The sequence below is a fragment of the Bactrocera neohumeralis genome, chromosome 4 (genome assembly GCF_024586455.1).
Source record: "Bactrocera neohumeralis isolate Rockhampton chromosome 4, APGP_CSIRO_Bneo_wtdbg2-racon-allhic-juicebox.fasta_v2, whole genome shotgun sequence".
NCBI lineage: Eukaryota > Metazoa > Arthropoda > Insecta > Diptera > Tephritidae > Bactrocera > Bactrocera neohumeralis.
In genome coordinates, this window is record NC_065921.1 from 37,844,793 (window position 1) to 37,864,133 (window position 19,341).

Consider the following 19,341-nt stretch of genomic DNA (forward strand, 5'->3'; position numbering starts at 1 on the left):
CTTCGCGAGAGCCTCAATGCAAATTAAATTAAGACAATGTAAGTAATATATAAATGTGCGTAGCTTTATTTAGAGTCAGCAACCGACTAGTTGTGCTATTTTGTGCGTATAAATTTATTGCAGCGGCAGCTGACTTGACAAATGGCTCCGATACTCGTGCTTGGCTACGATAGCCGCCACATATGAGAACAGGAGCATGGAAACTAGATTGAAATTCAATTGAGCATTTGTGAACGAAGGAGCTTATACAGAAACATTAGGGTGAATCCTAAACGTAAGATGAAAATGTTTTTGTCGGATTTTCTAAATTCCAACTCTTTTCTTCCTTGACAGCTGCGATATATTAACATTTTGCGAACTACCCTAATACATATATTATATACATTATATGAGACTAGACTTACCCATAACATTGCACTGTCGCTCCGGACTGCTCGTTTGAACGCCAGCAATTGGTAGCGTTGTTGTTGCATTTATTGCCACCGTTGCGCTGGAATTGCTGCTTGCTGCCGCCGTGCCGCCGCCTCTTGCCGCCTGCTGTGAATTGCTGCTTGACTGCGTAATCAAATCGGCCTTATGCTGTTGCTGTTGCTGTTGGGCTTGTTGTTGCTCATCCGCGGTGGTGAGCAATATATCGATATTCACCACGCTGCCATTGTACTCACTACTGTAATCATTGTAGGAACTGCGAAAGTAAACGTTATCAATTTTGCTATTGTTATTATTTCTGCCGATGCCGACGCCGACGCCACCGCCACCGTCCGCGCCCCTTGGAGCGTTCGTGTCGTTTATTGTTTTTGCTGCGGTCGTTGCGTTAATAGTTTGTGTCCCGGCGAGACCCGACAAATCTGTGCGACGTGCTGATGTCGCGCTCTCTAACTCCAACGAATTGTTGTTATAATCAGTAAAGCTGCCGCTGTTGTTCTTATTGTTGTTGGCATTAATTTCGGTGGACGTGAGCCAGCGATGGAAGGCGTCATCCTGGTCTTCTTCGCTGCTTTCGCGATTAAACACATCCTGCTGCCGGAGTTCCGCCGTGTTGTCCTGCAGTGGGAGAAAGAAAGGAGAAGTGAGTGTTGAGTAAATGGCGGGGATTTTCGTATTTGTGTTAAGTGCTCGGGAAAGTTTTGCGAAAACTTTTGTGCGTCGACGACGCTGTGGCATGACGATTGTAGACATTAAGTGCTTTTTGACCCTCGAGCGCATGCAGAGGCTGGGTCAACGGAAGAGTGGGCGTATTTGTGCGGCGTTGTTTGGTTGCCTGAATTTATTTGTCGCTTATTGGAAATTAAATCTTAATGCATTTAAATTGAAATCTAATGAAATAGGATGCTTTGAGTATTAAGCGTTTCTAAAGCCTTTTGCAGCAGGATTTCACTCGGAGTGCTATTAATTATTCGAGGCGAATGAAAAGGACATAAGGAGTAATTACAAGTGATGCTTATATAAAACAAAGGCTACGAATGCTTAGTTTTTAATAAAATTACAATATTAGGTGGAAAACAGTAGATTCTCTGAAGCCAAAATAAGGAAGAAATGCGCACGAAGAATCTAAACAAAGAATCATTATTATTTTGTCATATTTCGCCGAATGAGACTACTCCTGCAGTCCTAAAAGGAAGAAAGGAAGGAAAATCAAAAAACTCGTTAATCACAATCCATCTTGTCAAACAAATTATTTCAAATCGAACTTGAGCAAAGTGTAAGCTAATCATTGAGATACTTACTTTATCAATTTTTATGATAAAATCATCACCATAAAAAAGTGAGGAGAAATACCTACTTTTACATTCTTGCTACAGAGTATAAAACTTTTATTCACCTAACGGTTCTTTGTATAACCTAAAACTAATCGAGATAGATATAGATAGATATATTTAAATGAGACGGATGACGAAACGAGTTGAAATCCGAGTGGCTGTTTGCTTTTTCCGTATGTCTGTCTGTCCGCTTAAGGGATAACTTGAGTAAAAACTGATATATCTTGGTACACATGTTTCTTGGCACCCAAAAAGCGTTCAAATTACACGGCCACGGCCAAAAAACTCCATTAATCGGAAATTTATAAAGTGTCATAACTAAGCTCCGCAATAGGATACAAAGCTCTTATTTAGTGAAACGAACTGCTTAGAACATCTACGGTTGGAAAAGTGGGCGTGTATATATATATCCTAATAATAACCAACTTTGCTCTGATTATATCTTTTGTTATCAATACCAATTTTGTGCAAGTGGCTGAACTCGGATTTTAAGCCTGCCTGCCTTTCACATAAAGGATTATTACCCCGCCTCCTGCCCCTTTAACCGTTTGTTAAAAACTACTTAAAGTGCTATAAATCTTTAACCAGATGTAGAAGAAACAAAAAATTTAAATACAGAAAGGCTTTATAGCAGCGTTTTCAGGTGAAATCAATGTCTCGGGACCTAGCCCACCGTTTTTAACCCACTTATTGTTTATTTACAAGGGCCGCCTGGTGGCGACATCTATATGTCGACTGATGCGTTAGAATCTGCTATCTTTATCGATTGTCCAGTGAGAATTTCATGACATTTCATAATGAAATTGGAAGTGAAGTTATTGCGTTTTAAGTGTCAGTATGTTTGTGTTATCGGTGCGAAAATGAGCTTCGAACAAAGAGCCAACATTAAATTATACCCTGAACAGGGTATATTAAGTTTGTCACGAAGTTTGTAACACCCAAAAAGAAGCGTCGGATACCCTATAAAGTATATATATAAATGATCAGTATGTTGAGCTGAGTCGATTTAACCATGTCCGTCTGTCCGTCAGTCTGTCTGTATATATACGAACTAGTCCCTCAGTTTTTAAGATATCGTTTCGAAATTTTGCAAACGTCATTTTCTCTTCAAGAAGAATTTTCATTTGTCGGAACGGCCGATATCAGACCACTATAACATATAGCTGCCATATAAACTGAACGATCGGAATCAAGTTCTTGTATGGAAAACTCTCACATTTGACGATGTATCTTCACCAAATTTGGTACAGATTATTTTCTAAGGCAACAAAGAAAAAACCGAAAAAATTGTTCAGATCGGATTACTATAGCATATAGCTACCATACAAACTGAACACATAGTTACTAAAAGAAATGCACCTGTGAATGGTATATTAGCTTCAGTGCAGCCGAAGTTAACGTTTTCTTGTTTTGTTTTAAAATTGGTAAAACTTTTACGGAAACGTTTCAATTGATGAAACAAGTTTATGACGAAAATTGCCTATCCCGTAGCAGTGTGCACGGTTTCAACGTTTTCAAAGTGGTCGCGAGGACATAAATGACGATCAACATGTGGGCCAATCAAAATCCGTGATCCCCAGAAATTCTATCAAAACCTTGCGTGAATTCATCAAAAATCAGCTGAAATCACCATTGAAATTCATGGAAATGGAATTGAACATCTCCAAAACATCGATTTATCGCATTTTGACCGAACATTTGGGCTTACGAAAGGTGTGGGCACGGTTTGTTCCGAACAAATTGACTGACGACCAAAAATTGTACGGTATCCAACATTCGAAGAACATCATTAAAGAGGTTAAAAAGGACAAAAACTTCTTTTACAATATTGTGACTGGTGACGAAACGTTGTGTTTCCAATATGATCCCTAAAGGAAAGTGCTGAATGGGAGGTACCGGACGAGCCGAAATCCAAGAAATAAGGCTTACACCGGTATACTGGCGGCCATACCGGCCAACGAGCTAAACACTCGTTCAACATGCTTTTGGGCCGTGCAAAAAGCTGTATTGAAGCAGAAGGAGACTATTTTGAATAAAATAAATTGATTTTGACGAAAAAAACCATTTGTTTTTGTTTTTTTTTTAAGTCGTGTTTACTTTGGAAAGCTCCTTTTATAGACTCAGTTTAGTGGGGAATACAAACCACTGGACTTAGCTGCTTCAATATGCACTTAAACTCGCGCGAGTGTTTAAAATAAGAAAAGCCAGTGTATTTAAGGAGAGTACAATTTATTTATTATTATCCTTTATTTAAACTAATAATAATTTATCGATTTAATGTTCAAGGTGTTGGATCGCTGTAAGTCGGTGCGGACGGGGCGCAACGATCGAAGCAAAAAAGCTTTTCGCGGCCCAGTGTGGAATATGAGTATAATATATGGATATATAAGTATGAAACGAATGTTGATGTGTGAATTATGTAGAACGAATTGTGTCTTTTCCGTTGTCCATCCTTTATGATGGGTGGGTTGGTGCTGTGTTGTGGTGCCATCAGTTGTGCTGAATTGAGCTGTGTTTTATTAAGGTGTCCCAGTTTTTCCGGTTAGAGTGGCTGGATGCTTAACTCATTTAAACAATGGTTGAAGGGAACGGATATTCATATTTGTTAGATGACTTAGCGACCGGTTGAACCTTTAGTACTGTTCCACCGTTTGAACAGCTGGTGTAATTTGTTCTATTCGATATTATCTAAAGCTCGGAAAGGCGAATGGAGCTGCTCACCATCAATTGTTTTGTGAGTCATCGTCGTGCCAAAAAATATAGTTATAAATAGTTTATTTTACAGAAACTTAAGAGCTGCTTTGATTTTTGAATTGCATCTCATATTTATCGGTTGTGAAGCGTCATCGTCAACAACGGTTATAACATTTCTGAAATTGTTAGTATTATGCCCTCCCCAGAGCCTCAGTACTAAAATTGCTTATACATATAGTAAGTAAGCCCACATATTGACAATACGGCGCTATATTTTATCTGGCAGCTTAGTGAAAGTATAAATTTTAAAATTTCCATTGCTTGTAAGCTTTAAACTCAATGCAATAATCTCCTGTTGACTCCATTTTATGGGAGAAAAATTGCACAATAAAACGAAAAAACACAAAATTCAATTTGTACTCATTCAAATTGTGTTGTCAGCAGAAAAGCGTTTTAAAAATTATAGCTGCTTGGATGGAGAGGCCAACGGTAGCGTACTCGACTATCACAACTCCACAAAATTGACGCTGAGAGGCCAATAAAAAACTGCATTGAGTGAGTAAAATGCGAACGAAGCGATTAAAGTGAAGTACACGTTTACACCTTTTGGCTACATACAACTACTTTTATATGAATGAGTGCACCTCACCTAGGTGATTCTAAACCATTTTTATTGGAAATCGTGTGACCAAAGCAAATTTACTAGATTGCTGATTGAATTACCAGAGCGAATTTGTGAAGAGCAGAGGAGGAAGCTCAATAAAAAATTTAGTTAAAAAGAAAGTGTGTTGCAATTGTTGGAGGGCGCAAGTTCTACTAAATTCACTGTTATAATTTTGACAGCCAATGTTTTCAAAAGAAGAGATATGTGCTTATGTGAAGATATCAATTGAATTAGAATTCTCTACTATAATATATGCATATATTTTTGAAATACATATATCATATAAAATAATCATATTAAATTGCAAACGTTTTCAGATCAAAGCAAAAATATCTTAGGTTAGGTGAGAAAAGGGTAAAACAATATAATTTTTATTAAAAAATTATGAAGGTGATATTATAATAATTACTAGTAATAACCCCCGATAATCGGGAGACTCCGTTATTTAAAATGAAAAAAGTAAAAAAAAAAAAATTTTTATAAAAACTCAATTTATTCAAGTACTTCATGGAAAACTACATTCGTAGTGGTTTTATTTTGGTCGTAAGTCTTAACTTTGATATCTTGAGAAGATCGTACTCGACTCAATGCGACATACAGCTGGCCATGCGTAAAACAGTCCTCCTTGAGGAAAACACCAACTCTTGCTAGAGTCTGCCCTTGAGATTTGTTTATTGTTATTGCGAATGCTACAATTATTGGAAATTGGCGACGCTTTAAAATAAAAGAAGTGTTGATTCGCTGGGCTGTAAATTTATACGGGGCAATAAAATTTGTTTCCCTTGTGATTCACCGGTTAAAATTTCGACCTCCAAACAATTACAATGTAGTGCTTTTACTATCAAGCGAGTCCCATTGACCAACCCTTCATATGTATTAAGATTGCGGATTAACATCACAACTGTTCCAACCTTAAGCCTTAACTCATGAGGCGCTACTCCACTGAAATTAAGGGAGTTTAGAAATTCTGTAGGGAATCCGACATGCTCTTGAGGATCTTCAGAAACGACAGTATCCACGCTATAATATAGCCTTTCTTCACCGGGCAACATATTTACTATTTCGCTATTTATTATCGTACAGTGATCATTTTTTGGACACAAAATTGCCCGATCCTTCAAATGGTTTTGACTAATAACACCAGACTGAGGCTGAAATACCCAATCCACTAAATTTTCATTTAGCAAAATTATCTCTTCTGGTATATTGATTTTCGACTCTGGAGAGAGCTCTCGACCTTCTCCAACATGCAAAAGAAAATTGTTGTATAAGGATTCTTTAGAACGCATATTCGTTGAGAGTTTGAGACACCTAAAAAATTTCCAAAGTGAGCACCGTTTCAAACAATTACCAACTATAGCGGCGCGTGAGCTATTGGGCACCACAGGAAGAACTTGCCTGAAATCACCACCTAATAAAATAACCTTTCCACCAAACGGTATTTCATTTTGGTGAATATCACGTAATAATCGATCTAAGCAAAAGTAGCATGCTAATTCGGCGAGCATTGCGATTTTCTTCTCTGGCCCTCTGTTCCTCTTCGCGTTCAACCTGCGCCATGTGCTTATACTCAATTGCCAAGGGGTTAATATTTGAAAGCATTTCGTGGATTTCTCTCAGCAAATACCTATCGCAGTTTGAATTATGTTGTGCCCTTATATCAGTTGCTTGATCCGTGTCAAGAATAATCAGCTGGGCGTAGGAGGATTCTGAAGGATGATCTGCATGCAATGGACCTACCCTATGATATATTGATTCATGTATTCGGAAGCAATATGGTCCGCGCCCTGTAGGCTCCGCAATTTTCGCTTCGAATGATGCAAAAGCAAACGAACTATTTAGCTGCCGAATATTCTCCAAATAGTGTCCCCGCCAAGAGCTCAAATCATTTTCTAACACAGCTTTCAAAAACTCAGGTACACGTAATTCTTGAAGTTTAACTTTTCCGCCATGACAACATGTCGTAAAGCCATTTCTTACCTAGTAACAATTTCAACCAAATATTAAGACAATAAGTATGTATATACATATATTACGAATATAAAACAGTGAGAAGTACAGGTACCTTTTCACTTCCGAAATTTTTTGCTTTACAGTGAAAACATATATTAGTCAAACCCCCAAGCGAACTATACTCCGGAAGAACTACGGAGTTTAGGGAAGCTTTGAAATAACTTGCCATAGATCCTGCATGACTACGGCTCTACTAAAACAGGTCCATTCATATACATACATACATTAACAATTAAAAATTCCTTTTTATACTCTCGCAACAATGTTGCTAAGGAGAGTATTATAGTTTTGTTCACATAACGGTTGTTTGTAAGTCCTAAAACTAAAAGAGTCAGATATAGGGTTATATATACCAAAGTGATCAGGGTGACGAGTAGAGTCGAAATCCGGATGTCTGTCTGTCCGTCCGTCCGTCTGTCCGTCCGTCCGTGCAAGCTGTAACTTGAGTAAAAATTGAGATATCATGATGAAACTTGGTACACGTATTCCTTGGCTCGATAAGAAGGTTCAGTTCGAAGATGGGCAAAATCGGTCCACTGCCACGCCCACAAAATGGCGGAAACCGAAAACCTATAAAGTGTCATAACTAAGCCATAAATAAAGATACTAAAGTGAAATTTGACACAAAGGATCGCATTAGGGAGGGGCATATGTGGACGCAATTTTTTGGAAAAGTGGGGGTGGCCCCGCCCCTACTAAGCTTTTTGTACATATCTCGGAAACGACTATAGCTATGTCAACCAAAGTCTACAGAGTCGTTTTCTTCAGGCATTTCCATATACAGTTCAAAAATGGAAGAAATCGGATAATAACCACGCCCACCTCCCATACAAAGGTTATGTTGAAAATCACTAAAAGTGCGTTAACCGACTAACAAAAAACGTCAGAAACACTAAATTTTACGGAAGAAATTGCAGAAGGAAGCTGCATCCAGGCTTTTATTTAAAAATTGAAAATGGGCGTGGCGTCGCCCACTTATGGACAAAAACCATATCTCAGGAACTATTTGACCGATTTCAATGAAATTTGGTATATAATATTTTCTTAACACCCTGATGACATGTACGAAATATGGGTGAAATCGGTTCACAACCACGTCTTCTTCCAATATAACGCTATTTTGAATTCCAACTGATGCCTTTTCTGTATAATACGAGTACATGCATTAGGAACCAATGATGATAGCGGAATAAAACTTTACAAAAATACGGTATTTGAAAAATATGTAAATGACGTATTATGAAATCTCGATTATCACTTTATCATGCGAGAGTATAAAATGTTCGGTGACACCCGAACTTAGCCCTTCCTTACTTGTTATCTATAACATTTACCTCTTCTCTTCGACCTGTTAAACTCCTTTTTCGTCTAATTCGCCTTTGGTTTGGCATTTTATTTTTAATAATTAATCTGAATCTGAACTGAAATTCGATGTAGTATGTGTGTATTCGCTGGTAATAGCCGCCTTGACTTTTGGAAGAAAACTGAACTGACTCAAAGCAATAACACTTCTAATCAAAATAACGCCGACAACAATATTTCTGTTAGATTTTGCACTTGCGTCTTCGCCCATACATACAGTTGTGTTCAAAATAATAGGAGTGCATCACAACATAAAATACAAAGTGATGTTTTTCAACAAAAACATGAATTTTATTAATTTATTTTTTTATCCACGAATTGTTCATTTTATGTAGTCTTTGTATGCACTTTTAAATTTTTAGTAATACACAGTAAATAAAAAAAAAATTAATTATTTAAATAACAACCTCAAAAATTCGGTGTTCAAAATAATAGGAGTGCATCACAAAATGCAATAAAACTAAAAAAAAATTAAAAAATTGGAAATTATCACTAGTATATAAGTAAGTTTAGTTAATATTTAGTAGAGTAAACGCCATTTTTTTATTACTGCTGTAGATTTGCGGAACATGGGATCGATCAGATCCCGACACCTTTTCATCGGGATTTGCTGCCATACCTCGTGGACTGTGCTCCATAATTTCCTTGTATTTGATAATCTACAGTCAGCAACACCTTTTTTAATATCTGCCCAAAAGTTTTCTATGGAATTAAGGTCAGGCGACTGAGCAGACCACGATATAACCTCAACTTTATTGACCCGAAGCTATTCCTTCGCAGATTTGCTTGCATGTTTCGGGTCTTTATCTTGCTGAAACAACCACTTTAATGGTATATTTCATTCCGTGAATGGCAGTATAACTTTTTTCAATATATCCACATACACGTATTGATCCATGGTTTCTTTTATCAGATGGATTGGTACCACGCCGTTGCACGAGAAACTTTCCCACCATGCACTACCATGTTTGACGGTCTTAAGAGTGGTTTGCGGATTATATTCCGTATTTGGTGGACGACGGATATACTGCCTATACCCTGGGCCACCAAATAAAGCTACCTTACATTCCTCTGTCCGCAAAATATTTTTCCATTTCTCCGGTTGCCAGTTGCCATGTTCCTTGGCGAATAGAAGCCGTGCTCTAATTATGTTTCTTTGTCAACAAAGAGTTTTTTCGCGGAATCCGCGCAAATAAATTATATTCCAAAAAACGCCTACGAACTGTTACGGCAGTAACATCAAGTTCTAGACGCTTTTTTATTACTCAAGACGCCGCTTTGGGATCTTTTTTAGACGACTGGAGTATGCGTCGATCGATTACCTAAGTAGTTTTGCGTTTTCGTCCACGTGTTTCGGGTTTATTTTTGTAGGACATGGAATTTGACATCATTTGATCAGAGCACCCGAGTATTTCTTTAATTTCTTTATAAGTTTTCCCGTTTTTATACTCTCGCAACAAAGTTGCTAAGGAGAGTATTATAACTTTGTTCACATAACGGTTGTTTGTAAGTCCTAAAACTAAAAGAGTCAGATATAGGGTTATATATACCAAAGTGATCAGGGTGACGAGTAGAGTTGAAATCCGGATGTCTGTCTCGTCTGTCCGTCCGTCCGTCTGTCCGTCCGTCTGTCCGCCCGTCCGTCCGTGCAAGCTGTAACTTGAGTAAAAATTGAAATATCTTGATGAAACTTGGTACACGTATTTCTTGGCTCCATAAGAAGGTTAAGTTCGAAGATGGGCAAAATCGGCCCACTGCCACGCCCACAAAATGGCGGAAACCGAAAACCTATAAAGTGTCATAACTAAGCCATAAATAAAGATATTAAAGTAAAATTTGGCACAAAGGATCGCATTAGGGAGGGTCATATTTGGACGTAATTTTTTTGAAAAGTGGGCGTGGCCCCGCCCCCTACTAAGTTTTTTGTACATATCTCGGAAACTACTATAGCTATATCAACCAAACTCTACAGAGTCGTTTTATTCAGGCATTTCCATATACATTTAAAAAATGGAAGAAATCGGATAATAACCACGCCCACCTCCCATACAAAGGTTATGTTGAAAATCACTAAAAGTGCGTTAACGGACTAACAAAAAACGTCAGAAACACAAAATTTTACGGAAGAAATTGCAGAAGGAAGCTGCACCCAGGCGTTTTTTAAAAATTGAAAATGGGCGTGGCCTCGCCCACTTATGGACCAAAAACCATATCTCAGGAACTACTAGACCGATTTCAATGAAATTCGGTATATAATATTTTCTTAACACCCTGATGACATGTACAAAATATAGGTGAAATCGGTTCACAACCACGCCTTCTTCCAATATAACGCTATTTTGAATTCCATCTGATGCCTTTTCTGTATAATATATACGAGTACATTAGGAACCAATGATGAGAGCGGAATAAAACTTTACAAAAATACGGTATTTGAAAAAATATGTAAATGACGTATAATGAAATCTCGATTATCACTTTATCATGCGAGAGTATAAAATGTTCGGTGACACCCGAACTTAGCCCTTCCTTACTTGTTTTCTAAGATTTTTAATGATTTCACGCTTTTTGTCGCTGCGATGTTTTTCTCTACCCATTAATTAAAATAAATGACTTATCCTTTAAAAAATCCCATCCTTTTTATTCTTTTGTACTTACTTTTAAGTTTTTTACAGATTTGGTTTAAAAAAAATGTATTATACCGCTTGGTAGCTCACACTCCTATTTTTATGAACAGCGCAATTCAGTGACCTACACAGATTTGAACTCATAACATTGGAAATAATGTAAACAGCTGAAGTTTGTGCTTTGTGTTTTACTCGCGGAATACCGTTAGAAGTATTTCATAAAAAATGCTTGACGTTCATGGTCTGACATGATAAATTTTTTGGGTTAAATATTTTTCTCAGGGGCACTCCTATTATTTTGAACACAGCTGTATGTATGTATATTAGGGTGATTCAAAAAAATTTTTTTTTTTTTTTCAATTGGTACTCGCAAAAATAGGTTCCTAGACACCTCTAAGAAAGCCTCTCCAAATATGAGTTTTTAATTGTAACGGGAAGGTCCTCCGCCTAACGGTTTTCTATTTTTTCTTATTATCAGATAGAAAAATTTATATCTCGCTTCCAACTACTTGAAAAAATATCTTGTTAATTAGGTTTTGTAGGAAATTGAATGCTCTAAAATATGGTCTCTTATGATTTTTTCGTAAACCCAACCGTTTAAAAGATATTAAAAATTTTTTTTTTTGATCCACCTTAATATGCATTGATGTTTGACGATGAATATCTCGTAAACGTTTAACTTAATCGAAAAATCATAGTAGACCATTTTTATAGAGCAGTAAATTTCCTACAAAACTATGTGTTTTATCATTCATAATAATTTTTTTTCATTGAGTTATAAAATTAATAAGAAATAAAGAATTTTTCCAAAAAATAGTCAAATTTCAACCGTTAATATCTTTTAAACGGTTGGGTTTACGAAAAAATCATAAGAGACCATATTTTAGAGCATTCAATTTCCTACAAAACCTAATTAACAAGATATTTTTTCAAGTAGTTGGAAGCGAGATATAAATTTTTCTATCTGATAATAAGAAAAAATAGAAAACCGTTAGGCGGAGGACCTTCCCGTTACAATTAAAAACTCATATTTGGAGAGGCTTTCTTAGAGGTGTCTAGGAACCTATTTTTGCGAGTACCAATTGAAAAAAAAAAAAAAAATTTTTTTGAATCACCCTAATGTATATACATGTTTGTAAGTATGTTTATACTTACATACATACACATGTTTGTAAGTATGTATGTGTGAATATAAAACAAAGTAGAGTGCGCATGTCAAAGCGCAGTGTTCCTTAGCTCGTACATACATGTTCGTGCAACATAGAAGAGAGCGCATGTCAAATCGTAGATAGCGCCTTAGCGCGTGCATATATATGTACATACATATGTACCAGTGCACATGCCAAATCAAACATTTGTAATTTGTAATATTCGTCATTCTCTTATTGTCATAGATAACTTGATTAGAATCTCTTTTCTTGCTCTCTCGCTTGCAGCTGATCTGTTTTCTGAGCTGGCAACAAAACACAATCAGGGTGCCGTCAACCAGCAGTTAGTGAAAAAGGCGGGATGCCAGAAAAGCAGCGCTATAATTACTTGACGAAATTAGTGTGAAATGAAACTGTGCGAACATATTTTGGCAAAATAAATGTTTATGTAAATTAATTAATGATTTTGCATTTTAGCATTTACATATATATGTATGTATGCATTTTCAAAGTGTTTAATTTAGTGTTTTGTATAATTTATTAAATACCCAAGTTAATACTTTTCAGCAGTGGCATCATTGGCAAATGTTATAAAAAATGCGAGTTTTGACAGCTCTCTCTCGAACCAAAGAGTCTCGTATCAAGTTATCTATGCTTATTGTCATTTTGCTACCGAGCAGACAACATTGTTGTTGTTAGATTTCGCACTTGCGCCTTCGCGTATGTGGGTATGTGTGTAACGAAAGCAAATTACAGAAGCATTTTTAGTTATTCATTCTCTTACATATATGCTCTTTTCTGTAGTAAGCAGCGCTTCTTAATGTAAAAATTGAAGAACTTTAAACGCAAATATATCAAAAGTGGTTCAATGAATTTAAAAGCTGTAAAATTTGTGCAAAGTTTCAGATCGCACACTTTAATTTGATGTATTATTTGTCTCTGTACGTTTTGTAGATCTCTGGAAATAAGCGCCTTGTCTTAGAATAATATATAGAAGATTATGTTGCGAATTGGGAAAAGGCTTACGGTGATTCAGTTTTATCAAAAACATAAGCCCAAGAGCGGTAGAAAGACGGTCGAGAGATCGTTGAAGACATGCCCCGTTCTGGACGACCTTCGACCTCTTCAACTGGTGAAGGATATGGTGCTTGAAAATAGTCAAGCAAGCGACAGAGAGATGGCAAGAGAGCATCGACATCTCTCGTTTGAATGGTTTTGGTGGCTATTTTGGATATGAAAAGCGTTCTCACTCGACTCGTCCCAATAAAGGTGAATTCTTTTCAAAAAGTAGTACTTTAAACAGGTCGTTTTGGGATGTGTGATAGTGCGAATTCCAATCCCAGGTTCATGGAGAGAGCATTATAACTGCCGATGAGACATGGGCTTATGAGTGTGACAAGCAAGCAAGTCAACAATCAATTATCAGAATGGAAGAAACAAAACGAGCTGAATTCAAAAAACCCACGCCAAAGCCGCTTAAAAATCAAGGTGATGCTCATGGTTTTTTTTCAATATTCGTGGTTTGGTGTATCATGAATTTGTTCCGGAAGGACAGACGGTAAATAAGGGGTTCTATTTGGCCCTATTGAGGCGTTTGCGTGAGAACATCCATCGTAAATGGCCGGAAATGTGGAAGAACAATTCATACATTTTACACAATGGTAATGCACCATCGCATCGAGCCACGATTGTGACCGAATTTGGAGCCAAAAGCCCAATGAATATCAACGACCAACCACCCTATTCACCAGAATTGACTCCGTGTGATTTTTTCTGGTTCCCCAAACCGAAATTGCTGCCCCGTGGAACCCGTTTTCAGTCGATCAAAGAGATAAAACAAAATTCACCGAAGAAGCTGAAGGCCATCACAAAAAGTGTTTATGCAAAGTATTTCGAAGACAGGAAAAATCTTAGCCAAAAGTGAAATATTTTTGACTTTAATAATGACAGAGTTATAACACTACTCCGACAGATAGTCTCTACACTAATTTATTGATAAAGCATAATATATTTTTTATACTTACTGGGGATAATGAGGGAAAGGTAGACTAGATTTGTTCCTTTTTTTGTCTTGAAATTTTTTGACAGAAATATACCTTTGATATTAACAAATTAAATGGAAAGCTTTTGTTTACGATTATCATTGAAGCTTGACTGTTTTGTCAAGCTCCGGATAGCTCTTAATTTAAGTTATAATTTTCCGGTAACTTTATTTTGGATAAGGGATTATAATTTAAATATTTTGATGATACCAATATTTTAGACTTTACGAGAAAATTATAATAAATAAATCTTATTAAATAGAAAATCGCCATATTTTTATCACAATTAATTCTTCAGCTGCTTTGTCTGCCTTTTTACGGAACTCATAAAACGTTCAACAACTCGATCGACTTTCTGACGAGGTATAAAACATCCCAAACCATTTCATTATTTGCTTCAAACTATACGAAAATTCTTCTTGAAGCATAGAGTTTTTATTTCCTCAGAAGGTTAAGTGCTATACCTCCAGTATACGGCTAGTAATACTACTTTAGAGACATCCATGGCCATTTACTACTTGTGTGAGACGAGCGTTATCTTCTCAGTTCTGTTAATACAACGATACAATGAGCTGGATGGATCCAACAGCTTTTAGTTGACAAATCTCGTCGATGTTGCGATTTTTCTTATTGAATGCGATCGATCTTATATTTTTTCGCGTCAAATAGCGAGCTATTAACACCAAATACAGGCAGACAGCGTTGCCAATTACTCGAAAAACAGGCACATACACAAGGGCACATACACAAGAGCAACCAAAACTTCTGGCAATCACGGCGAATACCAGATTTCCACGTACACAACACGCTTGTAATTAAATTCCGTTACTCATAGCATTACTTTTAGTCGCTGTTGCATCACTCTTAACTAAAGCGACAAAAACAACAATGCCATGCAACACCAACAACAGCCGCCATCAAACCGCCAACCGCAGCGGCATACGTCGATTGACTAATTTGGTTTGTTGTACGCGCAATCGTGCTAATTGTGTCGGACGGGTGAGCGGGTGTGAATGCAAGTTCGCATGAGCGTAACTGCGAGTGGCTATGAGTGTGTGTGTGTGTGTGAGGGAGCACTTAATGTCCTTTGCTGCCTGATTTCAATGAAATTGCAGATGAGATTGCAACACCACTGCCAGATCGCGCATAATACACACACATACACAAACAAATTAGCAAACTTACATATACATGCAAACACTGACATATTGCCTATAGCTGAGCTAAAAGTTTTCCGCGTTCGTGAGTTGAACTGCGTCGAAGCTGCTTTACGGCAATTTACTGCACGAGAGGCGCCGATATGGAAAGTGCTCGTGGTTTAAGCATACTTTAGGGAGTAATGTCATGTGTGCGAGAAAATTGATGAGCAGAAATGCGGCCTAAGCGCCAGAAATCGCGCACACATACAAATATAATTGACGGCTGCTGCTGTTTACTTTCGTCAGGGCTTTAACAAACGATTGCGTATGTATGCATGTGTGTGTGTGTGTGTGGATGAGATATGTGTGTTCTTTATTTTCCGCATTAATAGCCTCATGATGTTCGGGCATATACTCGTATACATGCAAATGTTCATAATATTTGTGTTTTTGCTGATAAGCATGGCAGCGTGAAATGAGCTTAGCGATTACGATCACGCTCTTCTGAGTTTTATTTAAATCATATATGGTTTACCGTTGTTTACTTTCCTTGTATTTTACTACATACAAGTATATAAGTTAATAGTACGTCTTTATTTGTATCTGAGCTCAAAGGTTATATTGTGTGACAGTTTCAGGCGTCAGAGCCCATAAATCGTGATTTCAAAAATTCGGAATTGAAGGCCAAAGCTTTTACTTTCAATACAAAATTTTCAAACTTGACATGTATTGTTATAGGCTGATGACCCATTATAGCAACTTTAAATATGTATATATGTATGTGGGATTAAAATTGAGATGGTATTCCATAGTTTATCCAAATTGACAGATAAGTGGCAACCGCTTATCCGAATGTCAAATAGTGGATGCCAACTGTGGATTACGAAAAACTGCGGGCGGTAAAGCTTAGCGTCCATCATTTTTATATTATTCGATCATTCCTGATTACAACGCCGTTGAGTGAGGAAGTGCCTCGCCCCACTAAAGGTCATCGAGTTCAGTTAAAAGACAATTTAAGTACAGTGTAGAGTAAATTTCAATGTTCGAGTTTAATTACATATATCAAGTATAGAGTATAAAGTGAAATTGTATTAGCGTAAAATACTATATAAGTACAATTCCTAAATAGGAAAAAACAGTGGATTCAATAAACAAAAGTCGAAAATAAGTGCGTCGTATTTCATTTTTTTAAAAAATCCTACAAGTGGGGGCTCAACCGGGATCGCCCGAGTGCGATTACCCCGGGAAAAGTGAACAGTGAGTGCCTGCGGTTTTTTCCTTTTTGGTCGCACAAATTGTTGAGAAGACTAAAAGAAGAGACGCATTTTATATGCGTAGAAACAAATACATAAGTGGTTTTGTGTGTGATTGCATAAAGCGGTTTGGCGTAGTGTTTATAAAAGAACTGTGCAAAGAAGTGAGATGCGAAAAAACTAGGTTAAATACAAGTTGTGTGGAAAATATCAAATAAACGAATACAGTATATGACCAAAAGTTGAGCCGCGGTAGAAATTTCGTTTAAAAGTTGGAAATTGTGACAGTAAAGAAGCAGTGAGTCGTTGCACAAACTAAAATCGAAAAAGAAAGGAAAAGTCGTGCGGTTCCAAAAAGTGATTGGTAATAGAAAAACCAACGGGCATACGTGCGGCAAGGCACAAAGTACACGTCAGGGGTACGGCTTCCTAAAATTCGTGGAACTGTACCTGCAGTCCTAGATGGCGTTAAGTGATACCGTTGGAACGCCAGAATATAACGGCAACTACAACGGTCAGCAAAGCAGCGAGCAAGCGGAATAGCGTCGTCGGCATACAGTGTGCACCAATAGGTTAGCGGTTAGCAACGACACACATGTACGTACGTAGTAGTGAAGCAGAGCGAGCATGTTAAAACGCCAAGTGCATCAGCAGTCAACGAGGGCAGAGACATACAACTGGGCAGAGACATACAACGCTTTCCTTTCATGGGCAAATGCATTTTTCCGAAAAGGAAAAAGTCGCACGGTGCCATATCAGGTGAATACGGTGAGTGGTTAATGGTTAAAATGTGATTTTCGGTCAAATAATCGGTCACAATGATGTCCTTCGAATATTGGATTCTGAGCAATTTTTGGTCGTCAGTCAATTTGTGCGGAACAAACCAAATGTTTTGTTGATGTTTTGAAGATGATCATTCCATTTCCGTGAACATAATTTTGATTCTGATTTTGGCCCAGGTTTGACATGATCGCGGATTTCATAAGCATGTTTCATCAATTGAAACGTTTCGGTAGAAGTTTTACCAATTTTAAAACAAAATTTAATGTTGGATCTTTGTTCGGAGCTCATTTTCGCACCGATAATACAAACACACTGACACTTAAAAAGCAATAACTTCAGTTCCAATGTCATAATGAAATGTCATGAAATTCTCACTGGGCAATCGATAAAGATAGCAGATTCTAACGCACCAGCCGACATATAGATGGCGCCACAAGGGGGCGCTAGTTTTAAAAAGTCCTGTTTACTTTGGAATTTACCTTGTATAAGGGACATATGGGATTTTAAAATATTTTTTAATTTTTTATTTAATGTTTTAAATTTTTAAGAAGTGTCATTTCCAAAAATGAGCAGGGAATTATTTATTCGCTTAAAGCGACCAGAATCCTTGCATACCTAAATTGTCTTTTCAATGGATATAATCTAGAATCCTGCACACAGAAATCGACAAAAGGGTTAATATATAGGTATTTATAATTCTGGTTATTTTCCGATAAATATGGGTAATACATATAATAGAATAACCATCCCTACACTTCCTTTACTTTACTCAACTTTTTTTCGCTTTCATATCTGACTTTGATGAATTCAATATGGTGACGAATGGAAATATTTATACTCTGGCAACATGTTGCTATAGATTATGTATTAATAGTGTTGTTCACCCAACGGTTGTTTATATCACCTAAAACTAATCGGGATGACAAAACAAGTTGAGCTCTGAGTGATTGTCTGTGTGTCCGCCTCTAAGTAGAAACTAAAATATCTTGAAGAAATTTAGTAAACATGTTCTTTGCTCCCAAGAGGGTTTGGTATTGAAAGCTGTGGGAGGTGATGTCAAAATTGGACTATGAGTGCCCATCTTGGGGTGAAATGAAGTCGCACGTCTAAAAATTTTCACAATCGGGCCATAACTTTTAAAGTTGCCATGTACTTATTATGTGGACTTCAGTGCCGACGGCTGCATATTTAATATAGATCAATCTGTGAGGTATCTTAATGAAAGTCAGAGAGTATCGTTTTCTACAAATAATATGTCGTGTTGTCAAAAAATGTTTGGTTACACACGAACTTAGCCCTTCCAGACTTCTTCAGTTTAGTGGACAGATGGTGGATAGTTCATCAATGGAATAAAATTTAAATTTAAATTTGGTAAATGTTATCTCTGACAAATGCGAACATCTTGTTGAAGAGAGATAATCAAATTCCATAGTATGTCATGGTTTATAATGTGATCTTGGTTAATAAGAGTCCTTTTATACTTTCAATCAAGGACTAAAAAAATAGAATACTTTTACGCTTGACTCTATAAGCCGTAGAAAGTACAGCGTTCCCACGTGGGGATGATAATAGCAAGTGAAGTTTTCACTTCCATTTAAGTAAGTAATTCACAAAAAATGTGTAGACTGACGAATCGAAGCTGGTATTTTATGCAGGAAAAAAATCACTACCATTAAACCAAATACACAGCTATAAATATGTCTTCAGATTGATTGATAGAAGCGATAGAAGCAATAGCATTTCCCAAAGATCATTTTTAAAAAGAGATTGTCGGCTAATACATATACATACATATTCCATTTCGCCGTTTTCAATTTGTCCTTCCTTTCTGCAACTAATAATTTCCCTCTATTACA

The 19,341-nt window shown here is 37.0% G+C and overlaps 1 protein-coding gene across 6 annotated transcripts in view; it reads right to left on the bottom strand.

Annotated features, from left to right (window-relative positions):
- Positions 1-19,341, bottom strand: part of LOC126755326 (uncharacterized) — a 117,405-nt gene that overhangs the window by 43,346 nt on the left and 54,718 nt on the right. For all 6 annotated transcript variants that reach the window (XM_050467818.1, XM_050467812.1, XM_050467814.1 and 3 more), the window contains exon 6: positions 405-1,044. In XM_050467818.1, the coding sequence (XP_050323775.1) occupies positions 405-1,044 (640 nt within the window). The remainder of the gene's footprint in view (positions 1-404; positions 1,045-19,341) is intronic.